General features: G+C 33.8%; 1 protein-coding gene across 5 annotated transcripts in view; it reads right to left on the reverse strand.

The window, feature by feature from the left end:
• Nucleotides 1–383: 383 nt before the first annotated feature.
• SNCA (synuclein alpha) overlaps nucleotides 384–18869 on the reverse strand; it is a 121126-nt gene continuing 102640 nt past the window's right edge. For 4 of the 5 annotated variants that reach the window (XM_033105804.1, XM_033105803.1, XM_033105806.1 and 1 more), the window contains 2 exons: nucleotides 17622–17705; nucleotides 15009–15369 (listed from right to left, as the gene is read on the reverse strand). In XM_033105804.1, coding sequence (XP_032961695.1) covers nucleotides 15337–15369; nucleotides 17622–17705 — 117 coding nt within the window. In that variant the 3' untranslated portion in view covers nucleotides 15009–15336. Of the gene's footprint in view, nucleotides 5409–15008; nucleotides 15370–17621; nucleotides 17706–18869 lie in introns of those variants that run through there. The other variant, XM_033105808.1, reaches the window with a different exon arrangement.

Raw genomic sequence — 18869 nt, forward strand, 5'->3', positions numbered from 1 at the left:
GCATTTTAAATATTGTTACATGTATAACAGAGAGCTTTTTAACAACATAGATTCTTTAATATTCATAATGTTTATTTAAATGTACACCCTCTTGCCATTTTACACATAAGGAGTAATAGCAGCTTCGAAAGCAAACTTAGTAATATCAAAATAGCATTTCCTGGGGGTGGCCGGTTAGCTCAGTTGATTAGAGAATGGTGCTAATAACACCAAGGTTGCCGGTTCATTTCCCGCATGGGCCACTGTGAGCTGAGCCCTCCTCAAAAAAAAGCGTTTTCCAAATGAGTAATCAAGTAAGTGATCCCCTATCTCATTTACTACATACACAAAAAGCCACTTATCAAAAAGTTCATTTTGTTTTTGGTGGATAAAGTAGCAGCTGCTTTTTTTTTTTTTTCTTTTTGTCCTTTGCTCCCTTAAGAGATTGTCAGCTTCTTCCCATCTTGAAACAGATCTTCCCAAATGCATATATTCAGTCTCATGCTCATTATGGGTAGGTACTCCATAAATATTGTTGAATGAAAACTTACCTCTCTGGGAGGCTAATGAAGAACAGATGCAGGCAAAAACAAGATGGTGTGGCAAGGGGAGAGCACAGAAGCTAAAAAAAGAATTAGTGTGAGCAGAGGGAATAAAAGAGAAATACTAGTTGTCATCTTAAATGGAGTCTTTGGGTATAAGTGAACAGCTGATAAAGTTGGTAGGAAGAAAAAGGATGACCTGCCATCTATTTTCTCTCTTTAGGTTACAGCTGCACTTGTTGTAGAAATAAAATGTGTTTCTGATTCATTCATAAAGAAGATAGATCCTATAGGCCTCTGTAACATAAGAAGCAGTTACACAGAATATTTGAGCCTTAGGAAGTATAACAATGTAGATCTACTATTGCTCAAGTTTAATTAGTATAGTGATTTTCTTTGGTTTTGTTTGTTTTGACATTGATTTAGAATGGATTAAACTTCGAGTCCTGGTAATCCTACAGATAAAAATATAGCTCTTGGCTATGCTTAATACACTTTACACAATTTCACTAATGACTATTTCCTGGACCTTGCTGGTAAAACGTTCTTTTGTTTTTCCCCTGTCGTTTACTATTCTGATCTCTATTTTTTTTTCTTTTTTTTAAGTATAGCTGGTGACTAGCTAGGGAGGAAGTAATAAGTATCCTGAAACAACAGAGACAGGCATTTGTTTTTTCAAAGGTAATTTACCCAGATGATCAAAGAATATGTGGCGATAGGGCTTGACTCAAAGGAACCATCAAGGTAAAGCCATTTGAAACAACATGGATGGATCTTGAGATTATCATGCTAAGCTAAATAAGTCAGACAAAAGAGTGAAGAACCATATGACTTCACTCATATGTGAGATATAAAACAAAGCAACGAGCAAGATAAACAAACAAAAAACTCATAGACACAGACAACAGTTTAGTAGTTCCTGGAGGATAAGAGGTGAGGGTAGTGGTATAAGATGGTAAAGAGGGTCATGTATATGTTGATGCAAAGAGAAATGACTTTGGGTGGTGAACACAATGCAATACATAGATGATGTATTATAGAATGGTACACTTGAAACCCATATAATTTTATTAACGAATGTCACCCCAATAAATTTAATAAAAGAATAAAAAGACTATGTGGAGAATTACTAATCTAATTGGGACCCGCCAATCACCTTCCCTAGTTGTGCAAAACTATAGTAATTGCTCTGGCGAATAGTATGACTTAAAGGCACAGTCACTGTTTTACTGACTAAAAATTAGTGATTTGAATTGAATTATAAAATTCTCCTTATTATGTATCACTGAATGTCTGGTCAGGAAGTGCAGTCTTAAATTACCATATCCCCACGTATTTTTTTCGTAAAATATTAGAGCTGGAGCTAAGCAGTGCTGCTAAAAAAGTTTCTCTTCATAGGTGACTTTTTGAAGCACTGCCTGCTGTATCACACTCTTGGAGATGAACAATGTTCATTAAAATGTTAATGGCTCTGAAAAACACTGGAGTAGACAAGTTTAATTTATCCATTAAATACTTTTATATCTATTTAACTCCCTAGGAACTACTGTTTTATGGAATAAATTTCACGAAATTAAGGTTTTAATCAGTAATTCTGAGACCCATCTAGAAATTACACGTTATTCTTTAATTAACCTCTTCTGAGTCACATCCATTTTAAAAGGGGTGAAGACAATAAATGTTGTTAGCCAGAAAAAGTCATATAGACATATGGATATTAAATTTTCCATAGAGTTCAAAAATTTGCATGTTATTTAAGAGCGATACTTAAAATTCACCACCAGCACTATGTTAAAGAAACATGAACCTTTTGGTTCACTCACAAATTAAGCTTCCTTTTTGGTGCTGCCACCATGGGGCACATTCATCTGTGGTAACTGAAGTTTTGTAAAGTTTTACTATTGTTTTGACTTAATGTAATATGTGCTTATGCCTTTACTGTGACCCTTTAGAACCACCTGCAAGTGGAAAGATAAATAGACGTTATCAGAGAACCAAGAACAAGAAAGCAAAGGTTGATTTTCCCCTCTTGTATGTATTCTAAAATACAGAATTTAGAATACAAAATTTTAAATGCATTTCATTAGTGAATAAAGCTCAAAGACGTATTAGAATTTCCTTACTGTATATTACTGATATTTAGAGGCATAATATTGAGTCAGTTCAACAGTCTGCAAAACATTTCTGTGCTCTGCTATAGCCAAAAGCACCAAATAGATACTGTATTTGGTTGAAATTGTCTACTTCAAATATATGTCTAAGGATGGAGTATATATAGTTTTTCTATTTTCCTTTTTTCTCCGTGTAAGATGGGATGGTGTAAGTAAACAAATAGATTTTGCTTTCCAATTTAATTTAAATTACTCTGTGTATTCACTAAATCAAAAGGCTTTTTGGAAATTATCAAATTCTCTCCAACATAATGTATAGGAAGGTATTTCTTCACTTGTAATAAAGTTGGAATCTTTACTTGAAACATTTTCCTCTGGTTTCTTTTTGCCTTTTTCTTTTCTAATATTCACCATTGTAATGGAAGAAGAATTACTACCTTTTCAGCCCAAATGGATATGTTTACTTGGACTGCATATTTATTTGAATAATATCTACATCATTTTAATTTTGTTACACCTTACTCTTAAAATTTTGCCTTTTTTTGTAACAATGAAGATGAGGAAATGGAAATGAAAGACTACTCAATACTAAGAGTAATTTAATGATAGTGGAGTTAACTTAATCTTTACCACAAAGTATATATAAATGCCATTATTTCCAATTTACATCTAATTTTCAGAGAGACTAAGATATTTACTAGGGTCACATTGCTGGGATGTGGTGGAGGTAATGTTTGAACCCAGGCATTCTGATTTTAAAAATACTTAATGGTTTTGTTTTTTAAAAATAATTTTGAAATAGCTAGCAGAACAAATTTTGGTATGAGGTTGCTGAAATAAGAATTTGTCTTTAGAGAAATGTATTCCTGAAATTAATAGCATAGGAACTGTTGAATTTGTTTGCACAGTGATGGGGATATGTTTCGTTTTTTTTTTTCTTGTGGTGTCTAACTCTTACATTTTTCCCTATGCCTATTGTCTCTCCTCTAGGATCCAGATTTATGACATGTCATATATAAAAACACTCATATCTTTTAGTGCATTGCACACACACAACTGTGTATCTTTTCTAAAGTCAGTTCATTCCCTAACCTCAATTGTGAAAGGCCTTAAGTGGCTGCCCTAGTTTAGAATCTTGTCTCTTGTATATTTTCTGAGTTCACACCTGCTGCTTCTCCATCTGCTACAATTTCAGATTAGTAAAACCTTCTTGAAATATGTGGGAAATGGCAACTATACTCCCAGAAAAGTGCTGTCTTTTTTCAAACTGATGTTATCCTGAAATGACTGAGGTTTTTGCTTTTCCTAAAGAACAGCACTCACCTCTCCTTTTTCAATGATCTAGAGAGTCTCTCTCTCCTCTCTCTTTTTTATCATTGTTAGTTTCAGGTGATCAATGATCTATAATCTCTATTTAAAGGATCAAGACAACTTGGTCATGGTTTAAGACCAGAGAAATGACAGTTCAAAAGTAAATGTCATTCTACTTGACAGTAGGCACTTGAAAGATTATCTATACTATATTTATAAAACATTAGTTGTACACTTGAATGATGTAAGTTTTAGTCATGTTTTCATATATGGCTAGTATACAAAGGTGTTTGTTTCCATCTCAATCTTAATATAATATAGCTGGTAGAATATATTTTATGTTTAGGGATAACACATCTAATAGCTTGCTTCAATCATTCAGATATTTATTCTGAAGAAGATTCTACCTGAAACTGTACTCTGAGGGCCCAAAATGTGTTCAATAAGGAAATTGCTGAAATCATATTTGTATGGGTATATGGGTCATTTTTTAACTTAAATATTCTTATTTTTTTGTGCTTAAAATTTAGACATGGAATTTTATGTCTATTTTCTGGTATACTCATATATAAATTTAATGTACTTTTTTTGGAGTACTTAAAAAATGATAAATTTTTCCTCACAAGGAATAAGGAAGATGTGGGAATTCAGAGCGAGTACAGTGGTTCAAAGACGCAGGCATCAGTGAATCCCGAATCTTGTATAGAATTAACACTAGGGAGCATTATGTGCTTCCAGTATATATTGGATTTTAGTGTCAATATTTTTTATTCCTTCTAGAGACATATACTAGAACATTGCCATGAGCCAGGGTGGAATTCACCTAATAGTTTTTGCAGTATTAAAGTATTATTGGTTGAAAGTTTGTTTCAATTCTATCCAAAATGTCAACACTGTGCAATCTTGGGTTTTTGCTTTTTATAAATTGAAGGCATCGGACAGTTATAAAGATAGGTCATTTTCTGACCCTTAGCCAACCTACAGCTTGTGGTCACACGGGGGCAGATTTGCTTTTCCACTGGGAAGGGCTGATGGAAGAGGAAAGGTAGAGTCAGTCTTCTGGGAGAGCCCTCAGCATTGTTTGCTAGACACTGAGGTAGAGAACTACCGAGACTGATTTTTTTCCTCCATCTGTGTTAGATCCTAAATCTTGACCTGGTCTCACTACTACATTTTTTTGTACCTTTTAACAATTTAGACTTTTTTGAACTGTTCTCGCTTTGCTGTCTCTTGGGGAATCTCACTATAGCAATCTCACTCACAACTCCTATCTGAACTTAACAGGATGAAGGCATCCACCAAAAAGAAAACTAACTAGGTAACCACAAGTTACAAAAATTCAGTCAAGATTCTACTGTGGAATTTGAACTTTTCCAAATATGCGCTTTGAGGATTTTCAGAAAACAACACAGTGCCAATCAGTCTGCTTCCTGGAATTCATTTGTTAGTGGGCATCGATTTTTCCCTGAAAGAAAACAAAGCAAAGAGTGAATAAAGCATGCATTGTAGCTAAGAGAGTGTGAGGCCCAAATACATGGCAAAATAGCATTTTTCATATTTCTGCTCACTTTGGCATATATGAATCATTTGGTTCTTAAATTCTCAACACAGTCCTTAAAAATTTTAAAGTTCTCACAGTTTCAAGAGCATGGTAAGATTGTTTTGCCAAATGCCTCTGAGTCAAGGCTAACATTTTGGGTTATCTAGCTGAAATAGTGATAAGGCATTTTAAGTAGAGCTTATTGTCAATCTCTTCAGAACCCTGGTCTTTTGGTATGTGGCCTGACCTTATTCTTGCCAATTCACCACAGGTTCCAGAATCTTGCTTACTGAAGCCCTGGCTTGGGTGCGGTAGTGCTGTTGCTGGCCCTCAGACTTCCCTGATAAGGCCTTGAGGAATAATACCTCCTACTGGTTCCTATATCCTTACAGCTGCATTTCACCCACAGGCTTCTGGCTACTTCTTGATAGACCTTTAGTGTACCATCATTTGTTGGATGGTTTTTCCTCTGTTGCCTATGTATCTAAACTTTTTTCCTAGCATTTTCTTCTTCCCAGGGATGGATACATTTCAAAATGTGTTTGCTCTCAACATTTTCTGTACTGCAAGTATGTGAGCCTTCTGTACCTGAATGCTGTGAGATACCTTCACAATTTGTACAGATCATTTCACTGGGCCTTTTCCTTAAGGAAAAGTAATTTTTTTTTTTTTTTAAACTCTGTCACTGGGTAGGCAGCAACTGGGGCTTGGGCTCATTGTTTCTAGAAGCCTAGAAAAAAATGACAAACTCAAACATCTGTCCCTGTCTAGTCTGGCTCTAATGTGGGCTTGCATTAACGGGAAAGACTGTGTAGTTTGTCTGATCATTCATACAGGATGGCCTGGAACTTTCATTATTCCTTCTTCCAGAAAAATCCTGGTTATGAATATGTCTTGACTGTATAGGGAGCTATGATTTAGAAGGGTTCCACTTGACTGCGTTGCTTTTTTTTTTTTTTAGTTTCAGGTGTACGAAGCAATGTAATAGACATTTACACCCCTCACAAAGTGATAACCCCGGGCCCCCAATCTACTACCCCTTTGACATCATATATAGCTGTTACAATTCCATTGATTCTATTCCTTATTCTGGTTTTAAAAGAGCTGGTTGATGATAAGTTTCTACCAGACATAAAAATAGGAAAAATTAGAATAGCTCTTCTTCCCCTCAGCAAAATAATAATAATAATTAAAAAAAATCAAAAACATGAACAGTAACAAAATATCTTATTCCTGCAGACATTGAAAACTATATAATCTTTGGGTTTCCCATTCAGATTTGGCTACCAAAAAACTTAGATATAAATGTAGGGTTTAAATGTATCATTACACACATATTCTCAGTAGACTTATTTCATCACTCTCTATAAATCACTTCACACACACACACATGCACACAAAATCGACTTTATTGTACAATCCAGTGTGATTTTGGTTTGTTTATTTGTTTGGTGGTTTGCTTGTTTGTTTTATCATAAATCAGGTCTGAATTTTTTGGATGTAAGTTGGATATAAAAAAAAATGCATTTGGAAGTCAGAAGCATTACACAGACATTTAATGTTAAAGGTTAAAACATCAGCACCCTCGTATTGAATGATTCCACAATTAAGCATGCAAGATTGCAAGACTGGTCTCTCTGAAGCTTTTGATGAGTGTATGGGGGACTAGAGATGAAGAGGATTGTCAGTAAAGAAACTGCTGGATGAATTCAAGTCAGTTAAAAACTGTCAAGATGAGTTACCATCTATGAAAAGGTGCTATTATGTGGAAATCACTGTTATTCTAGAAAGAATTACTTTTAACAAACTGTTTCTAGTACATCCAGGAATTGTTGGCATGAAAACGATGACTAAAAGCTATGTCTAATGGCCTGGAACGAGGTCTGATAGTGAAAAACTGACAGAGTGTACTATTTGAATGTCTATTCTCACTATGGGCAGTGACAAAATAACCAGATCACAACTCCTTAATATTAATTAGCATAGCTTCTCCTAGATACGACGTCGAGTTGTGCTAGGTTCCTTTTCAGAATGGCCCCGTGTATACACCAGTATTTTGTCTCCAAACATTGCTGTGATAATCGACGCTCAGTATCAGTTACTAACAATATATTGATTTACAATTGCTTTACATCACGTGTCATTTTTGGTTTAAATGAGGTTAAGAAAATTGTGGAAAGGGTCTGTATCTTAGCTTCACCCTTTCCCCCATCATTCTCAAGCAAATGGCCTAGCTAAATAGCTTGATACAAGTTGCTAAGGGTGCCCATGGCAGATTGTCAGGGAAATTTGCCAAGAAGACTTGCCAGGTTTCTCATCTTCAACAGCAGGACTCAGTCCTGCTGAATTACAAATGCTTGGCAGCCTCTCAAGATTTGCCCTGACTATTTCTATAGAGATTTAGGCAAGGCGTTGTATGACAAATAATATGGTTTAGATGCTTATCTCTCTGGATTTAGTCTTTGGTTATTTTTAACACAGTTGATCTTTGTTAGGAAATAAAGTACTGAATTATACTTTTCTGCTACTCTAAGCTGTTTCAAACAGACCAGAAGGTAAAAGGACAAATGTGCACTGTCCTGCTGATTGGTTTTCAATGCATACTGCACAGGATGATCTGACAGAGCAGAACCATGGCAAGTGTTTTACCAGCTCATTGCTCTTTTGGGGGGTGGGGGATGCGGGGGCAATGATTCCTAGGGATGCACCAAAGACATAAAGGGAAAAGAAACAGAACTTTTCCTGGAACTATTGTAATTGTCAGTATTTCTGTTGCTTCTAATGTAAACCGGAAGTTGTCGTGCAAAATATTTCCTTCTTTTCGGTGAAAATGAGATTTTTCCAAATGGCAGGAGTATGGGTGAAGACAGTGGAAAATGGATGAGAGTTGGGAAATGGATGAAATTTGGGAAATGAATGGAGATTCAAGTGGCTTTTTTTTTCCCTTGTGGTTGATAATAATCTGTTTTAGATCAGTGAATTTTACATATATATGCTTGTCCTTTTTTCCCTACTGACCAGAACCAGATTCAGTGAATATATGAATATAGAAATAGAAATATCAAAGATATCTACTTGGATGTGAAGATAGGTGGCTTGATGAGTATAACTGAGTCTAAAGATAGATGTGTTCCATAAAGATAGTGTTCATGGAATTGTGCATATTTACCTCTTAGTAAATTATGCTTTTACAATACTTTTTGGTGTTAGGTGATATTATACTAATATCCATACTGGTTATTAAACCATTAAAATGCTCCCATAGCTATTAGTAAATAGCCTTTGCTCAAGTCTCCAAAGTGTCTCTACCACCATCCTGATCTTGATTACAATTCTCTCTCTCTCTCTTTTTCTCTTTCTCTCCCTCCCTCTCTCGCTCTCCTCTCTTGCTCTCTCTCTCTCCATACACACACACACACACACACACACACATACACACACACATATACGTACATACATATATAATTTTTGATATATAATTGATGTATAATATATGTATAACATATTAGTTTCAGGTGTGTGATATAATGATTTGATATTTGTATATGTAGCAAAATAATTACCATAATAATTCTGGTTAACATCCATTATGACACATAGTTAAAAATTGTTTTTTCTTATAAGCACATTTAAGATCTACTCTTTTAGCAACTTTCAAATATACAATACAGTATTATTAACTATAATCACCATGCTGTACATTAGGTCCCTATGACTTATTCATTTTATAACTGGAAATTTGTACCTTTTGATCCCCTTCACCCATTTCGACCACCCTGACTCCCGGCCTCTGGCAACCACCTATCTATGTTATGTATCTCTGAGTTTCATTGTTTTTCTTGATTCCACATATAAGTGATAATTTGTCTTTCTCTGTCTGACTTATTTCACTTAGTATAATGCTCTCAAGGTCCATCCAGGTGGTATGGCAATATATTCCTCTTTCTTATGGCTGAATAATACTCCAGGGTGTGTGTGTGTGTGTGTGTGTGTGTGTGTGTGTGTGTGTATCACATTTTCTTTTTCAATTTATCCATCAATGGACATTTAGGTTGTTCCCATGTCTTTGTTATTGTAAATAACACTGCAGTGAACTTGAGGGTGCACATATCTTTTTGAGTTGGTGATTTCATTTCCTTTGGATAAATACCCAGAAGTGAAATTGCTGGATTATATGGTAGTTATTTTTAATTTTTTGAGGGACCTCCATACTATTTTCCATAGCGTGTATAATTTACATTGCCACCAACAGTGCACAAGGGTTCCTTTTTCACCACATCCTTGCCAACAGTTTTGTCTTTTTTTAAATTAAATTTATTGGGGTTACATTGGTTAATAAAATTATATAGGTTTCAAGTATACAATTCTATGATATATGATCTATATATTGCATTGTATTTCTCGTCTTTTTGATAATAGTTATTCTAACAGGTGTGAGGTGTTATCTCATTGTGGTTTTGGTTTGCATTTCCCTGATGATTAGTGATGTTGAGCACATTTTCATGTGCCTGTTGGCCATTCGTATGTCTTCTTTGGAAAACATATTTATTCAGATCCTTTCCACTTTTTAATCAGATTTGTTTTCTTATTGAATTATATGAGTTCTTTATATATTTTGCAAATATATAAAAATATGAGATTTGCAAATATTTTCTCCCATTTTGTAGGTTGCTTTTTCATTTTGTTGATAGTTTCCTTTGCTCTAAAGAAGTTTTTTACTTTACAAGTCTTTCTTGTTTATTTTTTCTTTTGCTGTTACCTTTGCTTTTGGTTTTGGATACCAAAAAAAAGGAAAAAAAATCATCACTAAGACCATTGCCAAAGAGTTTAATGCTTATGTTTTCTTCTAGGAGTTTTATTGTTTCAGGTCTTACATTCAAGTCTTTAGCCTATAATATTTTGAGTCAGTTTTTGTATGTAGTTTAAGACAGTGGGCCAGTTCCATTCTTTTGAATGTAGCTATCCAGTTTTCCCAACACCATTTGTTTAGAGACTATTCTTCCGCCATTGTATATTCTTGGCTCCTTTGTCATAAATTACTTGACCATATATGTGTGAGTTTATTTCTGGGCTCTTTATTCTTTTTTATTGATCTATGTCTTTTTTTTAAATGCTATTACCATGCTGTTTTGATTACTATAGTTTTGTAATACAGTTTGAAATCAGGGAGTATGATGCCTCCAGCTTTGTTCTTCTTTTTCAAGATTGCTTTGGATATTATTACTATTTTTATATTGAGAAAATATAAATGAATATTTTGAAACATTTTAGTATTTGATATTTCTTATTTATTTTTACAAATACAGTATGCTCTATGACTACTATTACTACTGCTATCATTACTAGTAATACTACTACTAATAACATCATTGATCCCTTCCTATGGGCCAGGCATAGTCCTAAGTATTCTATTCATGTTAACTCATTTAATATATACAAAATTGCTGGGAGGTATTTTACAGACAAGGAAACAGACACACTGTGAAACAGGTCAACTTGGTCAAAGTGAAAAAGGTAGTAAGTGACATACTAGGAGTCAAACTTAGTGAGTTTTAGAATCCTGGATCCTCACTGCTACTGCTGCCAGCCTAATTAAGCAAGCATCTCTGACTATTGTAGGTAAAGAGTATTGTATTCTCTTTTAAGATAAACATATAGACTTGTTACTTTATTTGTTTAGATTTGACTTACTGGAGCCCAGCTTAGCTTTGACATTTGCAGATCCCGGTTAGCTTGCATCTCACTGCAAGTTATAAAGCAACCTGGCATTTAGTTTACCTGCAAAAGGCAGTTATGAAGCCCTAGAGGAACCTAATTAAAATACAGCACATTTCCAAGGCACCATATCTTGCTGTGTTGCCATAGAAACAGTGGGAATTTCTGGTCACTGACCTTTAAGGCACTCTGGAATATGTTTTCATAAGGTTCATAAGAGAAGCTATTCCAGTACATTAACCTGTGGCTGCAGAATGAACTTTGGAATGTCCTTTGCAATCCTACCTGACTTTAGTATGTTATATCAGAAAAACTTACTAGAGGCTCAAACTCAGACTCTTTGAAGGAATTTTTTAAAACTGCTTCCAATATGCTATCTGTGCTATTGGATTTTTACAAAATCACAGATACTAGTGTAGCAGAAAAAAACATTAAAGGAAATCTCAGATAAATAACAGATATAAGAACTAAAATCATATTTTGAAATACTTTGTCTTGTATCTATTCTATTGCATTTGGATTCTTCAAATCTAGTTTTACTCAAAGGATAAAATAGAGCATTACTACATCCAAAAAATATACCTAGAAAAATCCAAGCTTATTATAAAATGTTAAAGTATTAATATTATTTAAAAATACGAATTCTTCATTCGTGGCCTTTCTGGTTTGTGATTTATAAATTTCGTAATTACATTATTAAGTATAAGTGAAAATCATAAACTTTATATACATGTAACTTTATTGTATATATATACATATACATATATATATGAGTATCACTTATACCAGACATAGACATCTGAAGAAAAATAGAAACATACTAATAAACATATGTAGAAAACTGAGGCTACTACCTCATTCCATAGACTTCTAAAGGGTTCTTTTACATAGTCATGTGTCCTCACTTTGCAAGACAATGTCACCTAGGTGCTGAGAGTACAGACTCTGGCCCTGTATTGATTGGGATTCCACACTGGCAGGAAGATTTTGAGAAAGATCCAACTTGGAATGCCAAACCAAACAATGGATTCTTGTGCTGCCAGTTGTATGCCAGAGCCCACCCTGACCTGCTTTGCTAAAGCCCTTATAGAGTCATATGAGACTGAGTAACTCAGACTTGGGTGAATGATGTCTGCAAAAGAAACCTATGATCAGACTAACCCTCGGGCCACTTGTCAGGTGACATCTGAGCCGTAGATGTGAGACAAGCTTCCTGAAAAGGCTTGTGTGCCTTACACAACTTTTTGCTTAAGTGCTTGGCACAAAATAACCACTACTGGTGTATATCTTCCCATGGTGTTTTCTATGCCCATATTAGTACCAGAATGCTTTTTGTACAAAGATTTTAAATATTTTCCATGTTGTTTTCCTAATTAGGAGAACACATAAATGGAACAAGAGACTTACCAGTTCTCTCCATGTTGAGACTACACAGGCAGCTAGCTTAACATTGGTAGTAGTTTCTTTCCAATTAGGTTAAAAAGAGGTTTCTATGGTGACCATGATTACTTATAATCATTATATGCATTCCTCCTTCTTCCTCGCCAATGTCCAATCTACATTAAATGACTCACCATTACATATAATCTACCTAGTACTTCTAGAATATTCTTTCATAAAATTATACTTTCTACCAGTGACTTTTTTCTCCATTTCCTAACCCCTCCCCTTTGGCAACCATCAGGTTGTTCTCTATATCTGTGGGTCTATTTCTATTTTATTTATCCATTATTATTTTTTTTTTTTTAGATTCCACGTATAAGTGAGATCATATATTTGTTTTTGTCTGTCTCACTTATTTCACTTAGCCTAATACTCTCTAGGTCCATCCATGTTGTTGCAAATGACAGGATTTAATTCTTTTTTATGTTTGAGTAATATTTCATTGTATATATGTACCCTATCTTCTTTATTAAGATACTTAATAAATGGATGGACACTTAGGTTGCTTCTGTATCTTGGCTGTTACTAGCAATGCTGCAATGAACATAGGGGTGCAGATATCTTTTCAAGTTAGTGTTTTTGTTTCCTGCAGATAGCCAGAAGTGGAGTTACTGTATTGTATGGCAGCTCTATTTTAAATTTTTTGAGAAATCTCCACGTTTTCCATAGTGGCTACATCTATTTACAATCCCAACTGTGTATGAGGATTCCCTTTTCTCCACATCTTCACTAACACTTGTTATTTGTTAATTTATTGATGATAGCCATTCTGACGGGTGTGAGATAGTATGTCATTGTCATTTTGATTTGCATTTCCCTGATGATTAGTGATGTTGAGCAACTTTCCATATGTCTATTGGCCAACTGTATGTCCTCTTTGGAGAAATGTCTATTCAGGTCATCTGCCCATTTTTCAATTGGATGTTTGTTTTTGGTGTTAAGTTGTGTGAGTGTTTTATATATTTTGGGATGTATCATTTGCAAATAGCTTCTCCCATTCAGGTTGTGTTTTAACTTTTTCAGTAGTTTCTTTTGCTGTGCAAAATCTTTTTAGTTTGATGTAGTCTTCATTTGTTTATTTTGTTTCTCTTGTTCAAAGAGATATATCCAAAAATATATTGCTAAGTGTGATGTTAAAGTTTATTGCCTATGTTTTCTTCTAGAAGGCTTATTGTTTCAGGTCTTAAATTTAAGTTTTTAATTCATTTTGAGTTTATTTTTGTATGTGGTTTAAGAAAATGGTCTAGTTTTTTTCTTTCTTTCTTTTTTTGCATATATCTGTCCAGTTTTGTCAACATCACTTATTGAAGAATCTGCCTTTACCTCATTGTATATATCCTTGCCTCCTTTGTTGTAGATTATTTACCATTTAAGCAAGGGTTTATTTCTGCGCTCCCTATTCTATTCCATTGATCTAACTACTTTTAAAAGTGTCTGTGCCATTTTTCTCCTGAATAAGTAAAATGATAAACCAAAAAATAAAAAAATTCAGTTTATTTATATGGGGTTTTCACTGTCACGTTTACTGTCAGCACCCAGGAGTTAATGGATCTTTTTAAACAGAAAAACCTTTCCTAAAGAAGCATACCAGAATTCATCAATTTAACAGAATTTAAAGTTGTCTGTGAGACTTTTTATAAATCTGGAGAATTGACACTTCTTAAGGTGATTTTCTGGTAGTTCCCAGAGATGTTTGAAGTTAATTTCCTGAGGGTAGGGTGGGGAAGAATTTCTGATTATTGAACAACAACAACAAAAAAGAAATGCTGGGTTAGACAGAGTTAGGTTCTTTCCCTCAGAGCCTTCAGTGTGTCTCATAGCTATCTAAAGGGGATGTGGTAAAGATCACATTTTACACTCATCATACCAAGGAGTCTACTTCTTTAGTGTAGCCTCTTAAGGCACCAGTGCACATCAGAACATACTTTGGGTAGTGTTGCTTCAGGTAATTTCCAGAGTAAAGGGTTAATATTCCATTGTGTCTGTTTAACTTCTTTAAAATTTCTCTTCCTTTAAAATTTCTCCTCCTTCAAACAGCTGTCAACAACTTTATATTTAAGTTAATTGTGTCAGTTCTTATTTCATGTTGTTTATAAGCATTATTTTATTAAAGTGAGATGGATAAAAAAGATTTTTGTAATGAGACAACATTTTAATTTTCACCATTTATATACAAACACAAGTTAATAAAACACATCACAAGACAGTAAAATTTCATAGTTAATATGTATAGGTGCATAGTTTCATGCTCACATATTTTTAAGTATTATATATATTAACAAATTTCACAATACATCATTATTCTTAGAATCATTAAAAGACACCTAAAAATCTTATAATATACGATAGTAAATCACACCTTTTCAACAAGAGCAACAAAAAAATAGTGAAGATTTAGAAATAAGTGGTAGTCACTTAGGTGTTTTTAATTTGTTTTAATATTTTATATTTGAAGCCACAATATCCACACAGCACACAAGGACCCTGCTACCATATATTCACTTCAGTGAGACGGAAGCACTGAAATGCTGAGTGGGGCAGGTACAGATACTTCAATCACTGCTGATGGAAGACTTCAAAATACACTATTAAAAACTTTGGGAGAATGTCATGACTGGGCATGTTGGAACTGAGCATTTGTACAGGTTGGAACATCTGTTAACAGATCTCGAGAAACTTGGAGCAAAGATATTACTTAGGCTTCAGGTTCGTAGTCTTGATATCCTTCCTAATATTAGAAAAATCAGAAAGACAACATGCAGAGTTAGTATAGGTGATCAGTAATTAAGGATTTAGGGTGAATGCGCTAGGACATGGCTCACCACCTGTAATAAAGGTTATACAGGTAACAGTTTGAAACTATTCTGCTACATATAATATAATTTTATTTTTAAGTTTTGTCTTTCTGTCAAATACAAAAGTGAATTATGCTGGTAGTCAGAGTTAGGGGATCTGTATTCTACTTCCTGTTGTTCCACTTAACAATCATAGGACCTACTCCTGTAGGATAAATTAGTTAGCCTATCTGGCTCTCAGCTTCCTTACCTGTAAAATGTGAGAAGCAAACCAAGAGGGCTAAAATGCCTCTTCCAAAGTTACTTTCCTTCTTAGATGGACAGTAAGACATTTAAAGGTAAGTTACATATTTTTTCTCCTTTCATTCTCCCAATGAAAATTCCATCTTCATCCATGGTTTCAATTAGAACCTCTATTCAACTCTCCACCCACCATACAATATATGGAATAATCCACAATAAAAATATTAATGGCTTTAACAAAAATGGTCAGATTAGTCCTCTGAAAGAATGACTTTAATAATATCAGGATCCTGCAAACCTAAAATTGCTTGATCCTAAAATCAAGCAAACATACCTTTAATAACTTGTTGCTTTCTGAATAACGTACAAATTTAAATGTAAAGGTTGTTCTAGTACTCTACAATTTGTCTTTGACCTATTGCTGCAGCTGTAACCTGTCAACTATTCTCTCTGTTCCCAAAGCTTGAATCATATTTAATTACTGTTCCTCAGATAAATCTTTATGCATCCTCAGCCATACATGCTTCACTTCGGACATTCCCTTGTGCTAGAATGTCCTTTCATTTTGGCCTATCCTATTTCCCACCCCGCCCACCCAGATCGAAAACTGTCTCCTCTATAAAACTTCTCCTAAGTCATCTAAACAGATAATTTAAAATGCTATATTTTCTTAGCTTGTATAGTTTTGCTTCTGTGATAACTGGCATAGAAGATGGTCAATAATGTTTGTTAAAGGAATCATGACAAATAAATGAAGGAATGAATTTGCATTTGTTTTTAGCAAACCTACTGGAGTATACACTCCGGTGTCCTGGTTTTATCAGTTACTCTTATTTGTATTTTATGTAGTGTGTAGCATTGTACCATGCATAAAAATACTCTAAAATATTGGTAAAATCTAATTAGGAAAAGAAATAATTGAATCTCAATTTCTGTAAATGGGATTATTATCAGTATGCCTTTTAATGATGCAGTGAAGAATAATATATAACCTAACTGCAACACACTTTAACTCAAGTTTTAGTGAAGCGAAAATACATTTTCTTTTTCTATGACAGCTTGTTTTGGTATCAGGGTAATATTGTCCTCAAAGAATCAGTTGGGGAGTGTGTCATCTTTTATTTTTGGAAGGTGATTTAATTAGTATTAATTGTATTTAATTGGTATTACTGTCATTATTCTTTAAATGCTTAGCAGAAATCACCAGTGAAGACATCTGATTCTGGGACTTTTTTTGTGGGTAGGTTTTAACAATAATTCATTCTCTTTGCTATAGGTCTTTTCAGATCTCCTATTTTCTCTTGAGTCAGTTTCATTCATCTAAAAGTATTTTTTAATTGCCCTTGTGATATATTTAAAACTAAAGAAACTTCATTTTCAAATAAAATTCATCAAATTTTACTGTTTAAAATGCTGTACTGAATTATATCAGTTGTTGCAAACCATTTATTTATCATCTTTCTACTGTATAATTTATGTGGTTAACTTTTTTTACTACGCACACATTCCACTGGTAATGTATGGCAAATAATAATTACTTTGTTTTTAGCAGTCAGTCAATTTTCTAACTTTCCATTTCAGAATATAAGATTTCTAATAAAATAATTCCTTAATGCAAGTTAGCAGACTTTTTTAATAAGGGGCCAGTTAGTAGATATTTTAGGGTGTGGGCCACATATGATCTCTGTTGTTACTGCTTTTTTTTTTTTTACAACCCTTCACAAATATAAAAAATGATTTTTAGTTTGCCAGTTGTCCACATAAAACATATCCTGGATTTTGCCAAGTAGTTCATCTAGAGAGTAAGTCATTCTCACTAAGGAGAAACATAACGGAAATCTGACAGTGGCAGATTTTGGTACTGCTGATTAGAAAGACCCAAGTTAAACTCCTAATCTTTATTTTTGGAGATATGTATAAATATATATAAAAAAGCTTTTACCTCAGAAGGCATTTCATAAGTCTCATTGTCAGGATCCACAGGCATATCTTCCAGAATTCCTTCCTGTGGAGCTCCTTCTTCACCCTAATATTTAAATGGAAGCAAAAAAGAATATGATGAAGTACCATTTTTCACTTTTGAACATCACAAACATTTTGAAAAAATCTTATATATATATTACTGGCAGGGATCTTGTAAAAATGGCACTCCTTAATATTACTGCTGGCATTGTAAACTATACAGAGCCTTTGAACAAACATTGTGGCAACATGTGTTGTTTATCCGAAACATGCACAAGTTTTCTGCCCAAGTAATTCACTATCCAGGAAACAGTCCAAAGGTGGTTTTCACAGGATCAATGACAACAGTAAAAAATTGTTAAATGTTCAATAGGTGAAGAAGAGTTAAAAGAAATTATCATTCAACGACTCGATATTATGAAGACACGTGTTAATATGATGTGAGAATTATACGAATATATATCAAAATGAGAATGTATTCATAATAGAATGTTTAGCAGGATATAAAGTATCATATACATTGTGGACAAAACTTGTGTAGAATTGAGATGCAAAGGTAAAAAGATTGAAAGAAAACACAACAAAATATTGAAAGTGCCTTTTTTTGAGTAGTTGTGTATGTTATTTTTACTTCTTAAATGTTTATGTTAGAACCACTTATAATGTCAAAGCATACATACTTTTAAATATATTTTTAAATGATGACAAATAAATTTTTTCCTGAAATTTCAACATTTAAACTATATATATGTGTGTATATACATGTGTGTGTGTATATATACACACACACACATACATATATATACATACATACACACACATATATATGTATATATACATATATATATATATTTGGAGGAGAAAAATCAAATACATGGTCAGACAATTTTCCAGGTACCTACCCTTAGAAATAGTATACCACAATACTCAACTGGAATATTCTTCAATAAATGCTTTGCATTTATTCTAGCAAAGTAATTATAAAAAGGTAAAGTTCATTGAAAATTGAAAAGAGCAAAGAAGCATTGTGAGCCTAAATGGACTTACCTAAAGAGATCAAGTAGCCCTTCAGCCAATTTACTTGTAGCTTATGTTTAAAAATATGCCTCATGCAAATAATATCTCCTCATGTCTTCATCATGGAAGTGACTGACAGAAAGAAGAATGAGGAAATGGCTGACCATGAGAAAAGGTCAAACCAATGCTCATGCTTATGTTAGCTGGGCAG

Source organism: Rhinolophus ferrumequinum, chromosome 5 (genome assembly GCF_004115265.2).
Source record: "Rhinolophus ferrumequinum isolate MPI-CBG mRhiFer1 chromosome 5, mRhiFer1_v1.p, whole genome shotgun sequence".
NCBI classification, from domain to species: Eukaryota; Metazoa; Chordata; class Mammalia; order Chiroptera; family Rhinolophidae; genus Rhinolophus; species Rhinolophus ferrumequinum.